An 18,534-nucleotide genomic window follows, 5' to 3' on the forward strand; every position below is an offset into this window, starting at 1 on the left:
GCCAGGAGAGGTTCTGACCTCAGAGGAGGGGTGCCACTGTCTCTTGGAGAAGGGGCCCAACTTATGGATTGTGGCCGGGAGCTGGGCGTTTCTCTTAGGGGTCAGATCTTAACCATACAGGGCCCAAAACAATTGGGCCGGAGTGCTCTGAAAGGCACCTTGTTAAAATTTTTAAGTCCCCTTTCTCACTGTCTGATTCAAGGATCCGACATTGTTTTTCTCAAGGCAGAATTCCCCATTTCTCTCTTTTTTCCCAGCATATTGCTGTAGAAGGAAAATACCTCTTTCATTCGCCGCATTTGTAGTGTTTCACTACACTGAGGAAGGAAGGAAACTAATTTCCGCTACTTGTATGTAGAATGCAGTAACAGGGCTCTTTAAAGCACAATGTCAGTCTTAAAAGGGTCTAGGGGAACCGAATGATTTACCAGACAAAACTGTATTGTGAGAGTCACAAAGTGAATGATATTCCAGAGAGACAAATACCAGAACCTTCCCTTTCTATTATTAATCAGATAAGGGCTCCCATGTGCCTCTAAGCGTGCGTCCCTGGAAAAGAACCGGCTCCCATGGTGTCACTGGATGTTGTGAGGTCAGTAAAATCTCTTGTGATTGTGTATCTCAGACTGTTCTCTTTTATCCTCACCCTGGGACCCTAAGGGAAGGGCGCACAAGCGTCCGGAACTCTGGGCCTCCCATGAGAAGAAGCTGAGATGGTGCCACAGCTGGGAAGTAGAGAAGCAGTTCCCCTCCATGGGGACAGGCCCTGACCTCACTCATCAGCGTGTGATGGGAGCGCCCTGCCCTTCTTGTGCACAGCCTCTTCCCAGAGAGGGATAGTGGCCTCAGGCCCAGGGGATCTGGCCAGGGCCAAGTGCCCCCTCTGGACAGAGGCTTGGACATGATCTCACCCCTTCAACTTCTGTTTCTATGGCTTTCCCTCCTTGCCCGCTCCCCGCCCCACCTATCCCGCCTGCTCGCCCCTCAGTAGTCTTCCTCAGCCAGGGAGAGGAGCACAGCTTTGGGTGTGTTCTCAAAGAGGGCAGCCCGGTTCTGCTGCTGCCCCTTCTTCACCCAGTGGCCATAGATGCGGAAAGCATAGGCATCGATGAGTCGCCGCAGAGGCCGGAGGGCATAGGGGTCGCGGATGACGATCTCTCGGGTCACCGGCTTCACCCGCCGGTACTGGTAGTAGATCCGCACTGAAGCCAGTACTGTTAGACCGATCACCTGTGGAAAGCCAGAACTGAGAAGCTGGCCCCAGCCCCTGCCCGCCTGTCTCCTTCCCCTTGCAGTGCAGGGACTCCCTGAGCTTGTTTGCCAGGAAGCCTTGTGTGCCTACCACTGGGCCTTTCCTAGGGTCCCCCCTACCATTCCCACCCCTCCGGCATCTGCAGAGACGTAGGCTCTTGGAGCCAGATGGGTGACATCTGTCCTCTCTGGTGCCAGAAGTTGAGCTGGAGCCATCACAGGATGGGTGGGAGGGGAGCTTCAGTACCTTGAACTTGCCCCGGGGGCTGAAATGACGCACTTCTTCCACCACATACTGCTGGAAGAATGGGTGTGCTAAGGCCTCTTCTGCTGAACAGCGGCCCCGGGGGTTCACCACCAAGAAGCGGGAAACCTGAGAGAATAAGGGGGGGGAGCTGAAAACATCCAGGCAGGGTCCCCTCCAGCACTTCAGACGACATAAGGTCTTTCCCAGCAGGGTCCTCCATTTTGTAGAGTGATATGTCCCCCTCCCTCATGGTGGGCTCCCCCCTCGCCTGAGTGGCGGAGCCAGAAGGCGTGGTCTCTCACCAAGTCCTTCACTGTGTCTGAATAATCGTCCCATTCAGGTGAGCCAAACTGGTAGTTGCCACTCATGATCATCCTCAGCATCAGCATCTGTTTCCGGTGCCAGAAGGGTGGGGAGCCAGCCAGCAGGGTGTACATGATGACGCCTGTGCTCCACCTGGTACCAGGTGGAACAGGGAGGAAGGCAGGAGGGCTGGCTGTAGCTCCTGCCATCCCCTCCCCCCCCCAGCCACGTGCTTCTAGCCACGGGGGCATACCTGTCCCACTGGGTCACCCTTCTGCAACATACTTACATGTCCACTTCCTTCCCATAACCTGGGTGGTCATCATTCATGGAGCATTCAATGATCTCAGGGGCCAGGTAACTGGGGGTCCCACAGACCTCTGCAGCAATAGTTATATTCAGGACAGGTCAGCATGGGGCACTTGGAAGGGGAAGATCCAAAAAAAAAAAAAAAAAAAAATGGAGACAAAAGCAAAATGGTGCTTGGGCTGGGACTCTTCTAACACTGGCCAGCTTCAGAGTCAAGGGCAGGGGCTGGGTGCTGGCTCACAGGACCACCTGCTTGGGGCTGTTGCTTCATGGTCATGTCTAGCCATCCTGGCCTGGAACTCAGGCAGGGAACCTGGCTCAGCCCTGGGAGGAGGCTTATCTGAAGAGACACCTAGCCCTGAAATGGTAGGATTTTTATTCTGGGGGGAAGTTTTGGGGAGAAATCCAGACAACCTCTGTTCCTGGGAGCATAGATGAGAGAGCCTAAGCCCCTGACATGGGCCAAGCCACGTTACCAGACCTCGCAGCTTCTCTCCTGGCTCCAGTTGGCAGGAAAAACCAAAGTCTGTGAGCTTGATGTTCATGTCATCATCCAAGAGGATGTTCTCGGGCTTCAGATCCCGATGCACAATGTTGAGTTTGTGCAAATTGCAGATTACCTCCAGCAGGGCTCTCATGATCTTTCTGGGATGGGACAGGCACATGTCACTCTAACCTCCTATTCTGCAGGGTGAGGTAACAAGCAGGGAGACCAAAGCCCATATACCCACCAGACTGCCAGTGTGGGAGGACAGGCTGGGACCATCTAGGCTGAGCCAAAGAGGGAGAGAGGCTACCAAAGCCAGCAGTGCACACCCCCAGCCCGCACAAATGCATGCTGCGCCCACTCCATGACCTTGGTGCCGGTACCACTTGGACTCGGACAGGGAGTGGAAATGGGGGCAAATGGATCCTCACCTGGTTTCCTTCTCACTCAGAGTGACCTTCTCAGTGAGGTAATCAAAGAGCTCCCCTCTCTTCATCCTGTGGGGATGGAGGGTTTGTAGCTGGATGGGTCCCAAGACCACCCCCTCCTTACCCTACTCCCAGAGACCTATTTCCTTCCCTCATATCTCCAGAGGCAGAGTGGGACACTCCCCATGAAGGACCAAGGGCTGCAGGGAGAAGCTGGGGAAGTGAACAGAGAGGTTGTCTAGGGAGATTAGAAGAACAGCAGAAGCTGAAAGGGTAGGACGGTGCCAGGGGGAGTGCCCCCCCCACTTGTGGATGGAATGGTGCCAGCCTGAAGGTCCCCGCCACCTGTGGGTGGGACAGCAACACCCTGAGGGTCCCCCCACCTGTGGAAGTGACACACGGACTGGGATCTATCAGGGCCAAAATCAGGGCTGGGAGATGAAAGAGGGACCCCGAGCCACTGGCCCAAGGCCCCAGATCCAGATCAGGACAAGAGTGTCCTTTGCAGGAGCAAAGTTTGCCTATTTTAGGATTAGGGATTACAATTCAATCTTCTCACTTTTGGGGATGATGTAGAAAGAGGTCGCTGCTAAAACAACCCAGTGATACCCTGGAGGGCAACTCAGGGCAGCATTAAAAATAGCTTCCCTAAGCAACTTCTTCAAAGGTTAGGGATATTTGAGCTGCCCGCAAGGGCTCTACAGGGCCTTGCCACCGAGCAGAGTTGGGGACAGCTGCAGCTGGTTAAGTCTTGGGGTCCCTGGGAAAGTCTCCCCTGATTAAAGAGGAAAGGTGCATCCTGCCCCTTCTCACCCACCCCTCCAGGGAAAGCAGGAGGATTCCTAGGGCACCAAGGATTTGGCCAGTGTCACAGAGGCAAGAAAACCCTTGAGCTTAGCTGGTGTGGCAGGGATGGGGCTTCTGGAGATAACCTAAAATTTAGAGAGGTGGTTTGGGGGTTTGAGGAGATAACCTAGAATTTAGAGAGGTGAGCCTTATCTGTACAATATCTGCACTGTGTTCCAAAAAGGCAATGTGTGAATCCCATTTTTATCATCCTAATTCCATCTTAAAGACACTAGAAGAACTCACTGTTAGCAACAGCATTAAGATTTACCAGTAAACACTGGGGACTGTGCAAGATACAACTGGCTGCTGCTTCCTGGACCTGGCAGTTTAATTGTACACACAGGCCAGGTTACACTGTGTCTCAAAGATAGCCCTACACCTATTCAGGATGGCTACAGTATGAAACATTCTAACAATATAAAATCTACTTGAATAATGTTCTCAAGTAAATCCAGTCCTTAAAATTAGCTATTATGTATGGAGGAATCAAGACACCCGCACAACAGTGGTGGTTCATGCAGCCTTTAGGGAGGACTCAGTGGAGTGGGGGAACAAGGAGCTGGAGAGTTCCCTTCCCTGGGAAGCCTTTCTAATAAAAATGATAGTAAGTCTGAACACATTGTTCACAGAGCACTTTGTGTCGTTCGAAGTCCATGCTTAGAGCCTGATGAGATAGGCACGGTGGTTGTTATCATTTTTCCTTTTTTGAGAAAACACAGGATCTCAGAACTGAAAGGCCCACTGCCCACAGTGGAGCCTGTGACAAGGAGCTCGTCTCAGTAGCTCTGTTGGTGCAGAAGCAGGGGAATAGTGACATTGGTGACAACGGTGATGAGCCGTACCCCAAATACATGCTTTACCACCTGCCTCCCTGGTGGGCCACTTGCCTCAATATACTGCTGGCCTCTTCCTTTCCACTCTTGCCTCCTTACAGTCAGTAGGATGCTTTTCAGAAATAAAAGGGATGCTTTCCTCCCTCCAAAGCCCTTGGCATGACTAACATGCCTGCAAAATCTGGTCTTCAGTACAGACTGGCCTCACATTCTGCCAACGCCACAGACTGCCCCCTTCCCCCACCCTGGCCCCCTTGCCAATCCTGGAATACATGAAGCCCTTCCTCTCGGGCCCTTGCTCTGGCTCTTCCCTCTGTCCTTCTGCTGGAAGGGTCCTTCTTCAGCTCTTGGTTCTGATCCCTCCCTCACTTCATCTGGGTCTCTGCTCAGGTCACCTTCTGTAGAGCATTCCCTGACAGCTCCATCCAAGGAAGCCCCACCCCCTCTCTAACCCCTGCCCTGGTTCATGCATCTGTACATGTACATAACTATGTGCATGTATCATTGCTTTCTGTTCCCTCTCTGTGAAAATTATTACATGAAGCTGGAGACTTTATCTGTCTTGTTCATTGCCACATCCTCAGTGTCCAGAATGAGTATCGAATGACCACCTTTGTCATCATCATTGTAGTTGATTAATTAACAGCATTTGCCATTTGCCATGCTATTACTTCTGTAATACCCACGGGAAAACGGATACTTAAGGAAACCATCTAGCTCATAAGTGGTGGCCCCAGGATTCGAGAGCTGGCAGCCTGACCCCCAGAGCTGATCAGCCTGAAGCACTGGTGATCCTATTTGGCCTCCGCAGTGCGGGGAGCTGGCTGTTGGTCTCCAGGAAGCACTGTACAGGCCCCAGGGTGTGGCTGGCTCCAGGGCTGGGTACTTACAGATCAAACACCAAGAAGAAGAAAGTGTTGGTCTCATAAGTGTCCTTCAGCTGTACTGAAATGGAAATGACTAACTCGTTTCAGGTAGCAGGGGAGCCTGGGCAGAGGCAGCGGGGGTACAGGGGCAAAGGGGATTAAAGCTGCTCGGACTGACTTCAGAAGCCGGAAAGGGCATCAGAACAGTGTTCAAAGGAGCCCCGCTAAGGGAGGGGCCAGCCCCGGGACCTCACACCCCCATTCCTTGACCTGCAGCCACTTCCAGTTCTGCTTGTAACCCCTCTGTCTGGCTGGAACAGGAGGCTTAGAACTGAGTCTCCAGAGTGGCGAGGGTGGCACTGGGCTGGCAGGGGGCAGGAGACGCTCTGGGAGTCCCAGCTAGCCGCACAGTGTGGCTGCACTCCCTGACTTGGGTTATTAGAGCAGAATCATAGTGGAGCACCCTGCTGGGGCCCAGAGCCATTACTCACTGATGTTGGGGAGCCCCGAGACCTTGCGCAGGATGTCCACCTCCTTCAGCGTCGCCTCTCGCAGTTCCTGTACCTCTGCAGAGCTGAAGCTGCCCCCGCCGGTGATGTCAATGATCTTCACAGCATACTCCTGGCACGTGGGCTTGTGGATGCAGCGCCTGACGACGCTGCTAACTCCTCTGGGGGTGCAGAGCACAGGTGGTCCAGGAGCCCCTCACCCCAGGGAGAATCCCAGATCCAAGCCACAAGAGAGATGTCCTGCCTTATCCACCAACTCCGTAGGAGCTTTTGCGGATGGGTGGGATGAAGATGGCAGAGGGAGGGTGATTTGTCTGGAGCTGATGTACAAGCCTGGTCTTAGGACTCTTGATTCCTAGTTCAGCGCTCTATCTCAGCAACTAGGGCCATACCCTTCCCTCTGACCCCTGATCTCTGACCCTGGTGTGAAGGTGGGTTTGGAAGTGCTTGTCAACAGCACTGGGACAGTTCTGGTGGGAGAGGTCTCTTATCCGGGTGCTTTTATACCCTTCTCAACTGTCCTGGTTCAGGAGGGCAGGACCCCAAACTGAGGGTTTCTCCAAGTGGAAAATGCTTTGAGGATGGGTCCATGAACTGGCTGGAGCCTAAGACAGCACTTCCTGGGGCACGTTTGGGCCTTACCTGCCCAGGATCTCCTTGGGCTCATAGTTCTCATAGAAGCCCTGTGCCGAATACGAGTCTGGCAGTGCCTCATCCCGGGTCATGCTCAGCTCCTCTGGGGTGATACTGAGGGCCTCTGAGAAGGAGATAGAAAGAAACTGTCAGCCATCCTGATCTAGGTGATATGCTCTTTGAGAGCTGGAACCCTTTCTCTCACTCCTCTTTGTATCTCCTGGCACAGAACAGGCCTATCGTGAATGTTCAGAATAAATGTGAATTGAAAAACCCTTTGAAAAGAGCCCAGCTTGCGTCTTCCCACTGGATGCAAACTTTTGTGAATCCCAGATGACCCTGGGGTTTCCCGGATGTTCTCGCTGTAGGCTGCCACCCCGTGGTAGAAGCAGCTGAGAGCCAGCCAGGCCTAAGTCCATGCTGGAGGCAGGAGGTTGGGCCATCAGCCCCAAGGTTAGCTCTGACAAGGCTGGCTCACCCTTGATTTTATTTTCTTTCTTTTCTTTTTCTTTTTTTTTAACAAATAGTTTATTGTCAAATTAGTTTCCACATAACACCCAGTGCTCGTCCCCACGAGTGCCCTCCTCCATGCCCATCCCCCCTCCCCCCTACATCCATCAGTTCTCAGTTTTTGTCAGCATTCAAGAGTCTGTCATGGTTTGCCTCTCTCCCTTTCCCCCACCATTTCCGCCCTTCTTCTCCCCCTTGTTCCTCCGTCAAGTTCCTCCTAATCCTCCTATACGTGCAAACATATGATATTTGTCCTTCTCTGCCTGACTTATTTCGCTCAGCATAACACCCTCAAGGTCCATCCATGTTGCTACACATGGCCAGATTTCATTGTTTCTCATTGCCATGTAGTATTCCATGGTATAGATAAACCACATCTTCTTGATCCATTCATCTGTTGATGGACACTTAGGCTCTTTCCATGTTTTAGCTATTGTGGAGAGTGCTGCTATGAACATTGGGGTACATGTGCTCCTTTGCCTCAGCATTTCTGTATCCCTTGGGTAAATTCCTAGCAGTGCTATTGCTGGGTCATCGGGGACTTCTATTGTTAGTTTCCTGAGGAACCCTCACACTGTTTTCCAGAGGGGCTGTACCAGTTTACATTCCCACCAACAGTGTAAGAGGGTGCCTGTTTCTCCACATCCTCGCCAGCATCTCGTGTTCTCTGATTTGCTCATTTTAGCCACTCTGACTGGGCTCACCCTTGATTTTAGAAAGAACCCCAGAGAAATTTTGCAGGGGACAAGTTAAAGGGCTGTTTCCTCTCTTTGAGGAGATGAGGCCGGTCCTGCTTTTCCTCTGCTTGTTCTCTGTGCTTGTGGAAAGGTGAGAAGCTTCATGATTTTATCTTCTCAATATGATTTTAAGCCTCTCCTTAACCTCCCCCAGTGTAACTGTCCTTCCATGAAAACAGCGCTCCTTCTGGGGACACAATCCCAGTACTTCCCACTGTTCCTTCCTTCCTCATTCTGCCCTCAACCAGGACTTTCCTTTCTTTCTTTCTTTCCTCCTTTCCTCTCTTTCTTTCTCTTCTTTCTTCTGCCAGGTGCTCAGAGGGCTGCAGAGCTTCATGGGCCCTGCCTCTGGTATCACCTGTCAGTGTGTGGTGCCACCTCCTCCATTAGACTGATCTTCTCTGGGGCGTCCTAGCCATTCCTCCCTGCCGTGCCCAGTGCTGCTCCCTGGATGGGAGTCAGTGGTTGGAGGTATCCCTTTGGCTCAGGGTCCTGATGGCAGGTCGGTTCTGTCCTCAGAATGCCCCACGTGCTACCTCATGGTGGCCAGTGAGCTCTGGGTGGTCCTGCCGCAGCGTGGGTCGCTACAAAACCAGGACACTCAGGCCTGCACACAGGAGCTGGGCTGGCTAGCTTTGCCTGAGGAATACCAATGTTTATTTATCTTTGAAAGAGAGTGTGAGTCGGGGAGATACAAGTGAGGGAGGGGACAGAGGATCTAAAGTGGGCTCCACGCTGACAGCAGAGAGCCTGAAGCAGGGCTGGAATCCACGAACCATGAGATCATGACCTGAACCGGAGCTGTACGCTCAACTGACTAAGCTACCCAGAGGCCCCTGCCTGAGGAATATAGAGGCCCCCACAGTACTAAACTCCCTCTACCTCAGATACAGGATTTGAGGAACAGAGAAAATTACTGACAGGAAGGGGCCAGATAGAAAATGGGCACAAGTAGGGGCACCTGGGTGGCTTAGTCGGTTAAGTGTCCGACTTTCGCTTAGGTCATGATCTCGCGGTTCATGGGTTCGAGCCCCGCATCGGGCTCTGTGCTGACTGCCAGCTCAGAGCCTGGAGCCTGTTTCAGAGTCTGTGTCTCTCTCTCTCTCTGACCCTCCCCTGTTCACGCTGTCTATCTCTCTCTTTCCTAGAAATAAATAAAAAATTAAAAAAAAAAATGGGCACAAGTCAACACTCAGCAGGGCAGAGCTGCCTCTAGCCCCGCTTCTACTGCCCTTGCTGGGCCCAAGAAGGCCTGGCCTATCAAAGGGGCCAATTTGCTGGCCAGCCAAGTAGGGCTAGCTGTTCCAGGAAGCCTGGTGTCCCCACTGCTGGGTGCCTGGTTACCAGAGGAATAATTAGAATAACAACAATCTCTGCCAACAGCAGGCGCCTGGGCTGCTTGCTCACAGGGTTCCCAGTCAGCAACCCCAACTGAGCACAGAAATGTCTCCTCCTGTAAAAACAAGCCCATTTCCTTGCAAGTCCTTTTAAGTTCCCAAGATGGGTGTCTGTGTCCCCCACCTCCCAAAGCTGGGTAGCACAAGGTCTCTTCCTTCCCCCAGCCGTCTACCGGCAGAGAATGTGGTGGACCCATTCCAGGAAGCCATCCCAGCTGGGGGCTCCATTCCCTGGCATGACCAGCTTTGCACACTTCTGGCTGCACTCACTTGTTTGGGGAGGGGGGGGGAGCAGGGGGGCCGTCGCCTGGCTCTAGGCCTAATTTGAGTCAACTTTGTGCCTCTGTCCACTATCCCTCTACATGCCCCCACCTCCCCACCTTTCCCAAGACTCCTTTGGAAAAGGTCCCCAGATGGGAGTGGGAGACCTGGTCCTTTTTGGAACAAAACATCCCTCCCCCAAACAGAGAGTCTGAAAGTACAGTCACGGGGTACCCACTTTCTGTAGGCAAATACCCTGAGGGGGGCTTCAAGAGTCAATGCTGCCACTCTGCAACCAGCTGCCTTTGGAAGGGAAAAGAGGGTCTAATGGCTCTGGGTGTTTCTATCTTCTCTGCCCTACAGCCTTCCCCTCTCTCTGCCTGTCGCCTGGCTTTTGTCCATCACCGGCCCAGCTACTCACCGTTAGATCCTCGCAGGCCCTTGAGTGAATGTGACAGGAATCCCAAAGGTCTGAGAGCCCCTTGTGGGGAGGGGACAACTGAGGGCTGAAGGGGGTCCCCAGCAGACACTCGTGGCTACAGTAGGATATCTTGCTGCTCGTCCTCCGGGCTTTGCTACTTGGTGACGAAGGCTGACGTGCCAGAAATAAATCACAACTGCAAATCTGGGATGCAGGCCAAGGCTCAGCAAGGACCATGGCTCAGCAGGAGGTGACCTCTGCTGGAGGGTGAGGGAAGCTCTGGTGGCCTGACTGCAGGCAGGACAGCGTGAGGTGACCAATCTTCCCTCTGGAGCTCCCTTGGCCTCCAGGCCCAGAAGAGATAAAGCCAGCCTTGACGGGAATGCACTCACTTCTCTGGGAGCCGTGTCTCTACATACTGAGAGCAGGGACCTGGGGGAAACCCCAGGAAAAACTGGCACAGCCACACTGTAGCCCCAGCAGCCACAGGGGCCCACTCAGGAACAGTTTTGTGGCTAACCTGCAAAATGCAGACCTTAAAGGTTAGCGAACATCCCTTTCAGGAATCCATCTCTAATCTGCCTCCAAGATTTCATCCTTAACCCATTTGGTTTTCAACTTGTGGTCTGTTGGGAGGAGGTCCGTGTGCCAGGAAAAGCATATGAGCTCTGGCAGGGTGCACCTTTGGGCTCTTTGGGTGAGAGCCCTCATCAGTATGAGTCTACCTTAAGAGGCTGACAGAATTGGAAATAATGGATGCAATGTGCTGGCACACAACAGTCACGGACTTACTCTCTCTCATTCTAAAGCTACCTTTTTTCAAACCCCTAATACACCAAACGAAGGAGGGGCTAATACAGTGCTTCACACAGAGGCTGAGTCCACAAGCACTCATTTGGTTAGCATTTCACAAAGCACTCACACATTCTCACTTGGACCCCGAAACTCTGGTATTAAGGCAATTTTAAAGAGAATGTGATTTGCTCAAGGTCACTAGGTAAGTAGGAAGGCCTAGACGAACCCCAGATGTGGGCCCAAGAACTCTTTCCTTTATTCATGCTGATCATCTCTTTCACTCTGGGGTAACACTGCTTGACTGCTATATAGACAGGAGCCAGGAAGGACTTTGCGTCTACGCATTAAGGCCTTAACTGAGATGCAGCATCTGGCTCCAGTGATGAACACACCTCAGTCTCCTCCTTGGACTGTCAGTAAGCTCCTGCCTCCTTCATTTGTTGTCCTGATGCTAAACTGTAGAGTTGATTTGTGCTCTTTACTTTCAATGCTTAACAAAATCCCTTCTGACCTCAGGCAAAGGGCCAGTGCATCTGGTGAATTATTCTGTGTCTCTGTAGTCCTGGCTCCCACAACAGAGAGGCCAGCCAGCCAGACTCTTGCATTTTATGAATGTCAGTGGTTCATTTTCCTTTATTCACTATACACCATCAGACCTCAGACATTAAGGGCGTTAACACTATGAGCTCACAAGTCCTGAACTTCCAGGGGAAATGAGCAAAGGAACCCACAGATGAATCCAGAAGGAAATTCGCTGGGGGACTTGACAGGAGTGAACGGTCTGTGGTGATTCAGGCAAGGTGGTCTTGGCCACTTTCAGGAACTCAAGACAGGAGGCAGCAACAGACTAATTTCAATAGCACTTTACTCACCTTGCAGTAACACAGGTCTCTGAAACTTACAGAATGGGGGAAAAATCAGTCTCGAAAAGGTACATTTCAAAGTAGGAAAACTGCAGAGCACAATGTAGACTGAGGACCAACTCTGAGTGAATGCATTTTTGAGTTGTGAGGAATGGAGCTCAGTTCATTTTTAAAAATGACGCACCCCAAATTGAACCCATCTCCTTAAGACAACATGGAGTGGGCAGTTGCAACTAGCTGGAGTCTTTCAGGAATGGGAAGCTATGGTACATTACCGAAGAAAAACATTTGCAGGGGAACTGCCTGTATTGAAAGAATGGTTTCCATCTCTGACCAACTAATTGGATATACCAGGGGAAGGACGTGTGGTGCTGACCTGGCCACAGGAATCCACTTGTAATGGGTCTATTCCTATGTTTTCTTTATCATTCACTTGATTAGTATTTTAACCTGTTACTGCTCAGTTTAAGAAACATTGACCTTCCACCTGGAACCTTTTTTAGCTTATTTATTTTGAGGGAGAGAGGGAGATTCCCAAGCAGTCTCCATGCTGTTAGCACAGAGCCTGACACAGGGCTTGACCCCACGAACTGTGAGATCATAACCTGAGCTGAAAGCAAGAGTTAGATGCCTAACCGACTGAGGCACTCAGTCCCCATCCCCGGAACCTTTTTAATGAGCACTATGTTGCTAGTGAGCTACTCCTTACATAACTTTTCTACAAAAGCTCCTCAGGGAACCCTGTCCTATCCTCCAGGTGGATGCTAACTGAATACTGAGACTACAAAGTAAAGACATGTTGAGACAATTGTGTTCTTTTGCAAAATGCCTATGTTCAACATGCATGTATCGTACCTAATGTATGATCTTACACTTAAAAGACACCACATTTTGGGAGAAAAATCACTTTATTCTAATTAATTCACAAACAATAATGTCACAAAAGCTGGTTTGACGAGGCACACGAACATATGCCCAGCTCCAAACTCAAAACTATCTCACAATGAACTTCTATGCAGAAAGAACACCAGTTTTCATACCGATCCTGAAGAAAGCTGTATTTAATGATACAGGAGAGGTTTAACTGGTGGTTTTATACTTTATATCTTCACTATCAGTTATATTTATGCTAAATTAACTTGGTCATGAGAGACGATTTTCCGTATCTTCAATTTGAACTTCTTGATTAGGCTAATCCTGCAAACAGAAAAGGTAAGTTAGAAGAGCAACAGCTGTATATTCTTAGCAAAGCAGAAACCCTCCATATGATAAAAAGAGGGATGAAAGCCCAAGGTTATCAGTTTCATGCCTGAAAATGAAAATAAGCATTTTAATAGATGGTTAATTCTTAGGTTGATAGGAGACAATTACATAAAAACAACTTCACTGTCAACATTCTAGACAGCTCAAATCTCCGAGTTCCACCGAGGGATTTAATAAACTCTTTTCTCTCAAATCAGGTGTGGGGAATGCCAACAACATATCAGTCCATTCTTTATGTCCATTCTTGGACTTTGGTGAAAATGGAATGGAATTTTCTACTCATAGCTTTATGGCTAGATCACTCACATCCTATAACCAGAACAAGATCTGATACATTAATCTATACCCACTTAAGGAAGAATGAGATTTAGAACATTAACTGGTAAAAGCTTATGACTCAAAACCTCTGGACCGGTTATTTGTTAGAAGTGTTAGATTATTTTTAGAATAATGTAAACAAAATCCCCTCTAACTTGTCAGATTAATTTATTAAACAGACTCCCAAAGTTTTCTAGGGTCTAGGAGTACCGTGCCACGAACTGAGCAGACGCACTTTTAATCAGGCTGACGTATCACCTACCATTTGCAAATCTGCACTGTTTCAGCACCTCGCTGAAACCTTCACAAAGCTTAAGGTCACCCTGATTCTGGGCACACTCCAGAAACTGTTTCATCTCATAGTGGCATGGGCCAAACTGCTGCTGCTGCTGCTGGTATGCTGGTTGGGTTCCCTGAGGCTCCTGCAAAGGCATAACATTCAGGACCGTTAAGAAAGGAAATTAGATTTAGACCTGAACAAAGAATAGTATTTAATGTCTTGGAGGTCAACTGGGGAAACATAACTAGAACCAGATGCAAATTAAAGTTTCCATCTGATAAAACGGAAAGTGAAAAATTTTAAGACAGAAAGCAAATGGGTTTTAACAAAATTCCAGTTATAATCAGAAAGATTCAAGAACAAACCTGCAAATAAAGTGAAATGGTTATGTGCATATCTAAATACCAGTGGGGGTTCAGTGAAGTTTCATGAAGGACAAAGTGGAACTATTATAGAAAAATAGACAGATGAGTGTCAAATACACCAGAAATACAACAGAGTATACATTCAAGCCTATCAGAGGAGAAAATTCACATACTTCAAAAAGAGGGGGCAGTGGCAAATATCAGATAAGATACCAGAGAATAGCATAGAGCAATTAAAGAGACTTTTAAATACTTAACTAAGGTGGAGACTGAATTAGTTAAGAATCACCAAGACAAATTACTTAAAATAAGGAGAAAATGCCTGTTTTACAGTGGATCAGGTTGAACTGCTATTCTACTCCTTGGGAACAAATATAATTTGTCTAGTACGTGACGCTGCTGGCCTAACGCACTAACTCAGCGGCCAAATGTGGCTTTTGGTAACCCATTTTCTGTGAACAGCACTGTGGATTCTAAACTTCCAGACAGTACCTATATATAAGAACTTACAAATAGTTAGTTTTTCTTATAATATACCACCAGAAAACAAAGTGCACAAAACCTTACCTGGTAAGTGATGTCGGGCCTTGAAGGCTCTGCACTACTTCCTCCACCGAAGCCCCCAGTGATGGCATGACCTAGGGTGTGCCCAACAGCAGAGCCCACAGCCACGCCAGCTGCAGTGGTGGCCATTTGGGCCATCAGACCTGGCTGCCGGGGCGCAGCGGCAGGTGCGCCGACAGCAGATGGTGGAGCGGCTGCTGGCGGCTGAGCTGCTGGCGCGGGTCTGGGCGCAGCTCTCATCTGAGGTGCCCGGCTGTGAAAGAAAAGAACAGAAAACATGAAGTTCACACTTCCTACCAGGTTTGGAAACTGTCAACTTCAACAAACTGTACCCTCAACCCTTGAACCACACAAGTTTGAACTTGTGGGTCCACTTATATGTGGATTTTTTCTGGTAACTACAGTATAGTACTGCATGATTTCTTAATAACTTTTTTCTCTAGCTTACTTTATTGTATGAATACAGTATTCTAATGTATATAGCCCACAAAATACATGTTAATCGACTGTTTATATTATTGGAAACGCTTCCAGTCAGCAGTAGGCTAACAGTAGTCAAGTTACTGGGGAGTCCAAATTTATTCACAGATTTAACTGCAAAGGAGGTAAGTGCTCCTAACGCAAACACTGTTCAAAAGTCAAATGTATGTGAAAATAAACTTCAGGATCTTCACTTTTAATTATTAAATACAAATACTCTATGCAAACCAGAAAACTTTACAGAACACAATTCCCAGAGCTATTTACATTATTTTATCTCTTTAACCTTCTAAGGTTGTAATCACCAAGCATAAACTATCCTTTCCTGCTTTTTGCAACTACTTCTATGTATTCATATAGCCCGGAGTAGCTTTATAGAACAGTTATTCCAATATCTCATAAAAATCATAAAATATTAAGAGTTTAAAAGATCCTTAGAGAATTCACCCATTCAGATACGAGGGTGAAGTATCATTATAGGTGCTGGCAATCTGCCCGTTAAAAGATAAAAACCTCTGCCTTCATGACACTCTATTGAGGGATCAATTAAATAAAATATTTCATGTAGTAGTATTGAAAGTGTTAAGTAAAAATATTGAGAGGGAGAACATGTGGAACTGTGCTGCAATTTTAGGACAGTCAAGTGCGGTTGTTACCGAGTTGGTATCATTTTAGTAAACAAATGCAAATAGTCATATGGGGGAAATAACACAATCCAATTCCTTCATTTCAGATTAGAAAAGTGAAGCCCAGTAAATAGGACTGACTTGCCTGGAATGTTACATCAAAATTAATTTCAATTATACCCCATCTGTAGGACATCTGGATGCTTTCAGCATTTTCACTAACATCCTCAGCACTGCTTTAAAAATCTTCACATACATTATTTTTATATCCCTCTGCTCATTTTTAGTTTCCTTGGGAGCTCTTCTCCTAAATAAGGCTAGGTCAGCAAAGCTAATGACTTTGCTTCCAATCAGGTGGCATCTGGCATCACTTTACAAAAATGTGGTCTTCTGTCCTTTGGGGAGAAGCTTCTTTCCATTAAGTGAAATGCTTCCCTACACTCCTAGCATACTGTCTGAACACAATCCATCATACTGCAGAGAAGCAATGTGGTACTGGGCTAAACGTCCTAAACTGGTCATTGGAAAACTCCGGTCAGACCTGGCTTTCCTACTTACTGGTAGCATAAACTTGGACAAGTCACTTATTCTGAGTCTCCAGTTTCCTGCTTTCTGTAAAAACAGTAATAACACCTATCCCTAAGGTCACTGGTGTTAAAGTATGATGGGCAGTACAGTTTAAAAGTATTTCATGAACAGCCTTGGTGGCTCAGTCATGATTTCAGTGATGGGATTAAGCCCCACCTCGGGCTCTGCCCTAACAGCACAGGGCCTACTTGGGATTCTCTCTCTCAAGGTAAATAAGCTTAAAAAAATTTTTTTTAAAGGTATTTTATGAATTAAAAAACATCATATACATGTGAGTCTTTAGTAACTACGTCCCTGACAGGGCTGAGTCCCTGGAACGCTCATTGCTGGTGCTCAGAGATTATCTAGTTTATTGAAATGAGATCATTTTCCTGATTTTACTACCTTTCTCCGACACTGGTTTTTAGTTTTTGTTTTTTCTGCTACTTTTGAAGTTTCAGCCGGTTTACACTTACAAATATCCAAAATGGAGGCCTTGCCCCCATTTTAATTTAAAATGAACTTTAGGGGCACCTGGCTGACTCAGTCGGAAGAGCGGGTGATTCTTGACCTCCGGGATCCTGACTTCGAGTTCCAAGTTGGGTGTAGAGATTATCGGAGTAATCTTAACTTTAAGTAAGTAAACTTAAAATTTTCAAATGATCTCTACAGTACCTTAAATAACGCACGGACATTCGAAATTAGAAAGTTTGCCACTAACGGGATACCTAGCTAAAGCCCATTTACCACCAGCTTGCGGCGGGTAGAGACGCACCAAGGCCGCCGCATCCGCCGCGGCCTCCACCAGCCTCCGCCAGGCGGCGGCGAGGCCTACCGCGGCGTCCGTCTGCGTCACGGCGCCGGCAAGGCCCCAAACCCCGCGGCGGTCTCACCTGGCCGGAGGGGCCATGCGGGAGGTGCGGCTCCGGCTTCCACGCGGCATGGCTACAGCACGGCGGCTCGGCGTCTAGAAGAGCGAGACTCCGCGGGGACCCCGGCCGCTTCTGCGAGCTGGTGAGCGGAAAAGGAGGGGCGGGGGGGCGTGGCCTCAGCGCGCGACCAATCAGGACCCAGGCAGAGGCTTCTCGCTCGCCGACGTCTGCGCGTGCCCTGAAGGTCACTGGAAGAGCAGGACGTCATGGCGGCGCGTCGTCGTCCGCGGTTAACGTCAGGAGCTGCGCCTCAGGTTCATTTAGGAGACCGGAAGTGCCTGAAGGAACTCGGCACGTGTACCCCCAGCGGGTGCTAGTCTGAGTTTGTAGGGTAGGAGGACCATCTCTGCTTCTTTTAAATATATGGTAGATAAATCCAACCTTGACAGTGAGGCAGATATGTGGCACGTCTGCAACTGGACCTTAGGCAAATTAACTTTTCTCAGTATTAAGTTATTTGAGTATTTTTTGAGGCACAATGTGGGCACGTATGAACTGAACGAAGGAAACTGAAACGTTTAGGCAACGTCGACAGAGCTGAGTTTATTCTGTTTATAGTTACCTGTGCATTCAGCAACAAAAGGTCAGATCGTAATAATGCCTTACAGTTGTGTATTACTGTATAGTTTCAGACCCTCTTCATGTACCTCATAAAATTTGTGCCCATATTTGGGATAGTATTCATTCACTATTAATTACAAATGTTCTGAATGATTTCCAAGTGCTAGCTACGTTCTGGAGATAGGTACAGCACCAAATAAAAAAGACTTCGTGGAATTTAAAATTTGAGGGGAGACGGCCAACTGAATCAGGTAGTGGTGATATGAAGCCAAAGCATGGTGAGTGAGTTGGGGAGTTAGATGTTGGACCGGGCAGGACTCTTGGAAGAGGCAGTATTTGAATAGATTGCTTGAGGAAGCAGGGAAACAAACCAAATGTTTATCAAGGGTAATGGCATTCCAGGCAGAGGGAACAGCAATTGTGAAGGCCCCACGGTTGTGTGTTTTAGTGACTGTTAGTGAGACATAATTACAACAGTAACTTTTTGGGACCTCTGCAGTAGTGGACAAGTTGGTGAGCGGTATTTATGGATGGCTTCATGGGAAGGTCCTTGGGATGGGGTGGAATTTATGGAGTAGAAAAAGCAGAAGTGGACCCTCCATTTCTGCTAGGACTTCAAACAGAAAATTTCCCCTTCCACCTGAAGTTAGTAGGGTTTTTCCAATAAAAGCACATTGTTTCCAGTAACAGCAGAATGTTTGTGGAACCGAAGGGTAAATAATGTAGTAACCTTTCATGAAAAATTTTAATTTCATACAACTATAAAAAAGGTTTACAAATTATATGACATTGTATTGCCTTTGGATAAATAATAAGCAGAGACAGAGTAAAAGAGCCCTATAAAGGACATCCTAGGGGCGCCTGGGTGCCTCAGTCAGT

General features: G+C 48.5%; 2 protein-coding genes across 2 annotated transcripts; both read right to left on the minus strand.

The window, feature by feature from the left end:
• Positions 1-352: 352 nt before the first annotated feature.
• PHKG1 (phosphorylase kinase catalytic subunit gamma 1) lies at positions 353-10,225 on the minus strand. The gene is made up of 10 exons (XM_039238072.1): positions 10,042-10,225; positions 6,725-6,839; positions 6,065-6,243; positions 5,598-5,652; positions 3,029-3,094; positions 2,592-2,755; positions 2,091-2,181; positions 1,801-1,954; positions 1,499-1,624; positions 353-1,230 (listed from the first exon to the last, which is right to left on the minus strand). The coding sequence occupies exons 2-10, from the start codon at positions 6,805-6,807 to the stop codon at positions 985-987; spliced, it is 1,164 nt and encodes a 387-aa protein (XP_039094003.1). The 5' UTR covers positions 6,808-6,839; positions 10,042-10,225; the 3' UTR covers positions 353-984.
• A 2,363-nt stretch (positions 10,226-12,588) lies between these two features.
• On the minus strand, positions 12,589-17,197 carry CHCHD2 (coiled-coil-helix-coiled-coil-helix domain containing 2). The gene is made up of 4 exons (XM_039238048.1): positions 17,056-17,197; positions 14,493-14,742; positions 13,543-13,702; positions 12,589-12,896 (listed from the first exon to the last, which is right to left on the minus strand). The coding sequence occupies exons 1-4, from the start codon at positions 17,103-17,105 to the stop codon at positions 12,886-12,888; spliced, it is 471 nt and encodes a 156-aa protein (XP_039093979.1). The 5' UTR covers positions 17,106-17,197; the 3' UTR covers positions 12,589-12,885.
• Between the last annotated feature and the right edge of the window lie 1,337 nt (positions 17,198-18,534).

The sequence above is a fragment of the Hyaena hyaena genome, unplaced genomic scaffold (assembly GCF_003009895.1).
Source record: "Hyaena hyaena isolate Hyena2069 unplaced genomic scaffold, ASM300989v1 scaffold_135, whole genome shotgun sequence".
In the NCBI taxonomy this organism is placed as follows: Eukaryota; Metazoa; Chordata; class Mammalia; order Carnivora; family Hyaenidae; genus Hyaena; species Hyaena hyaena.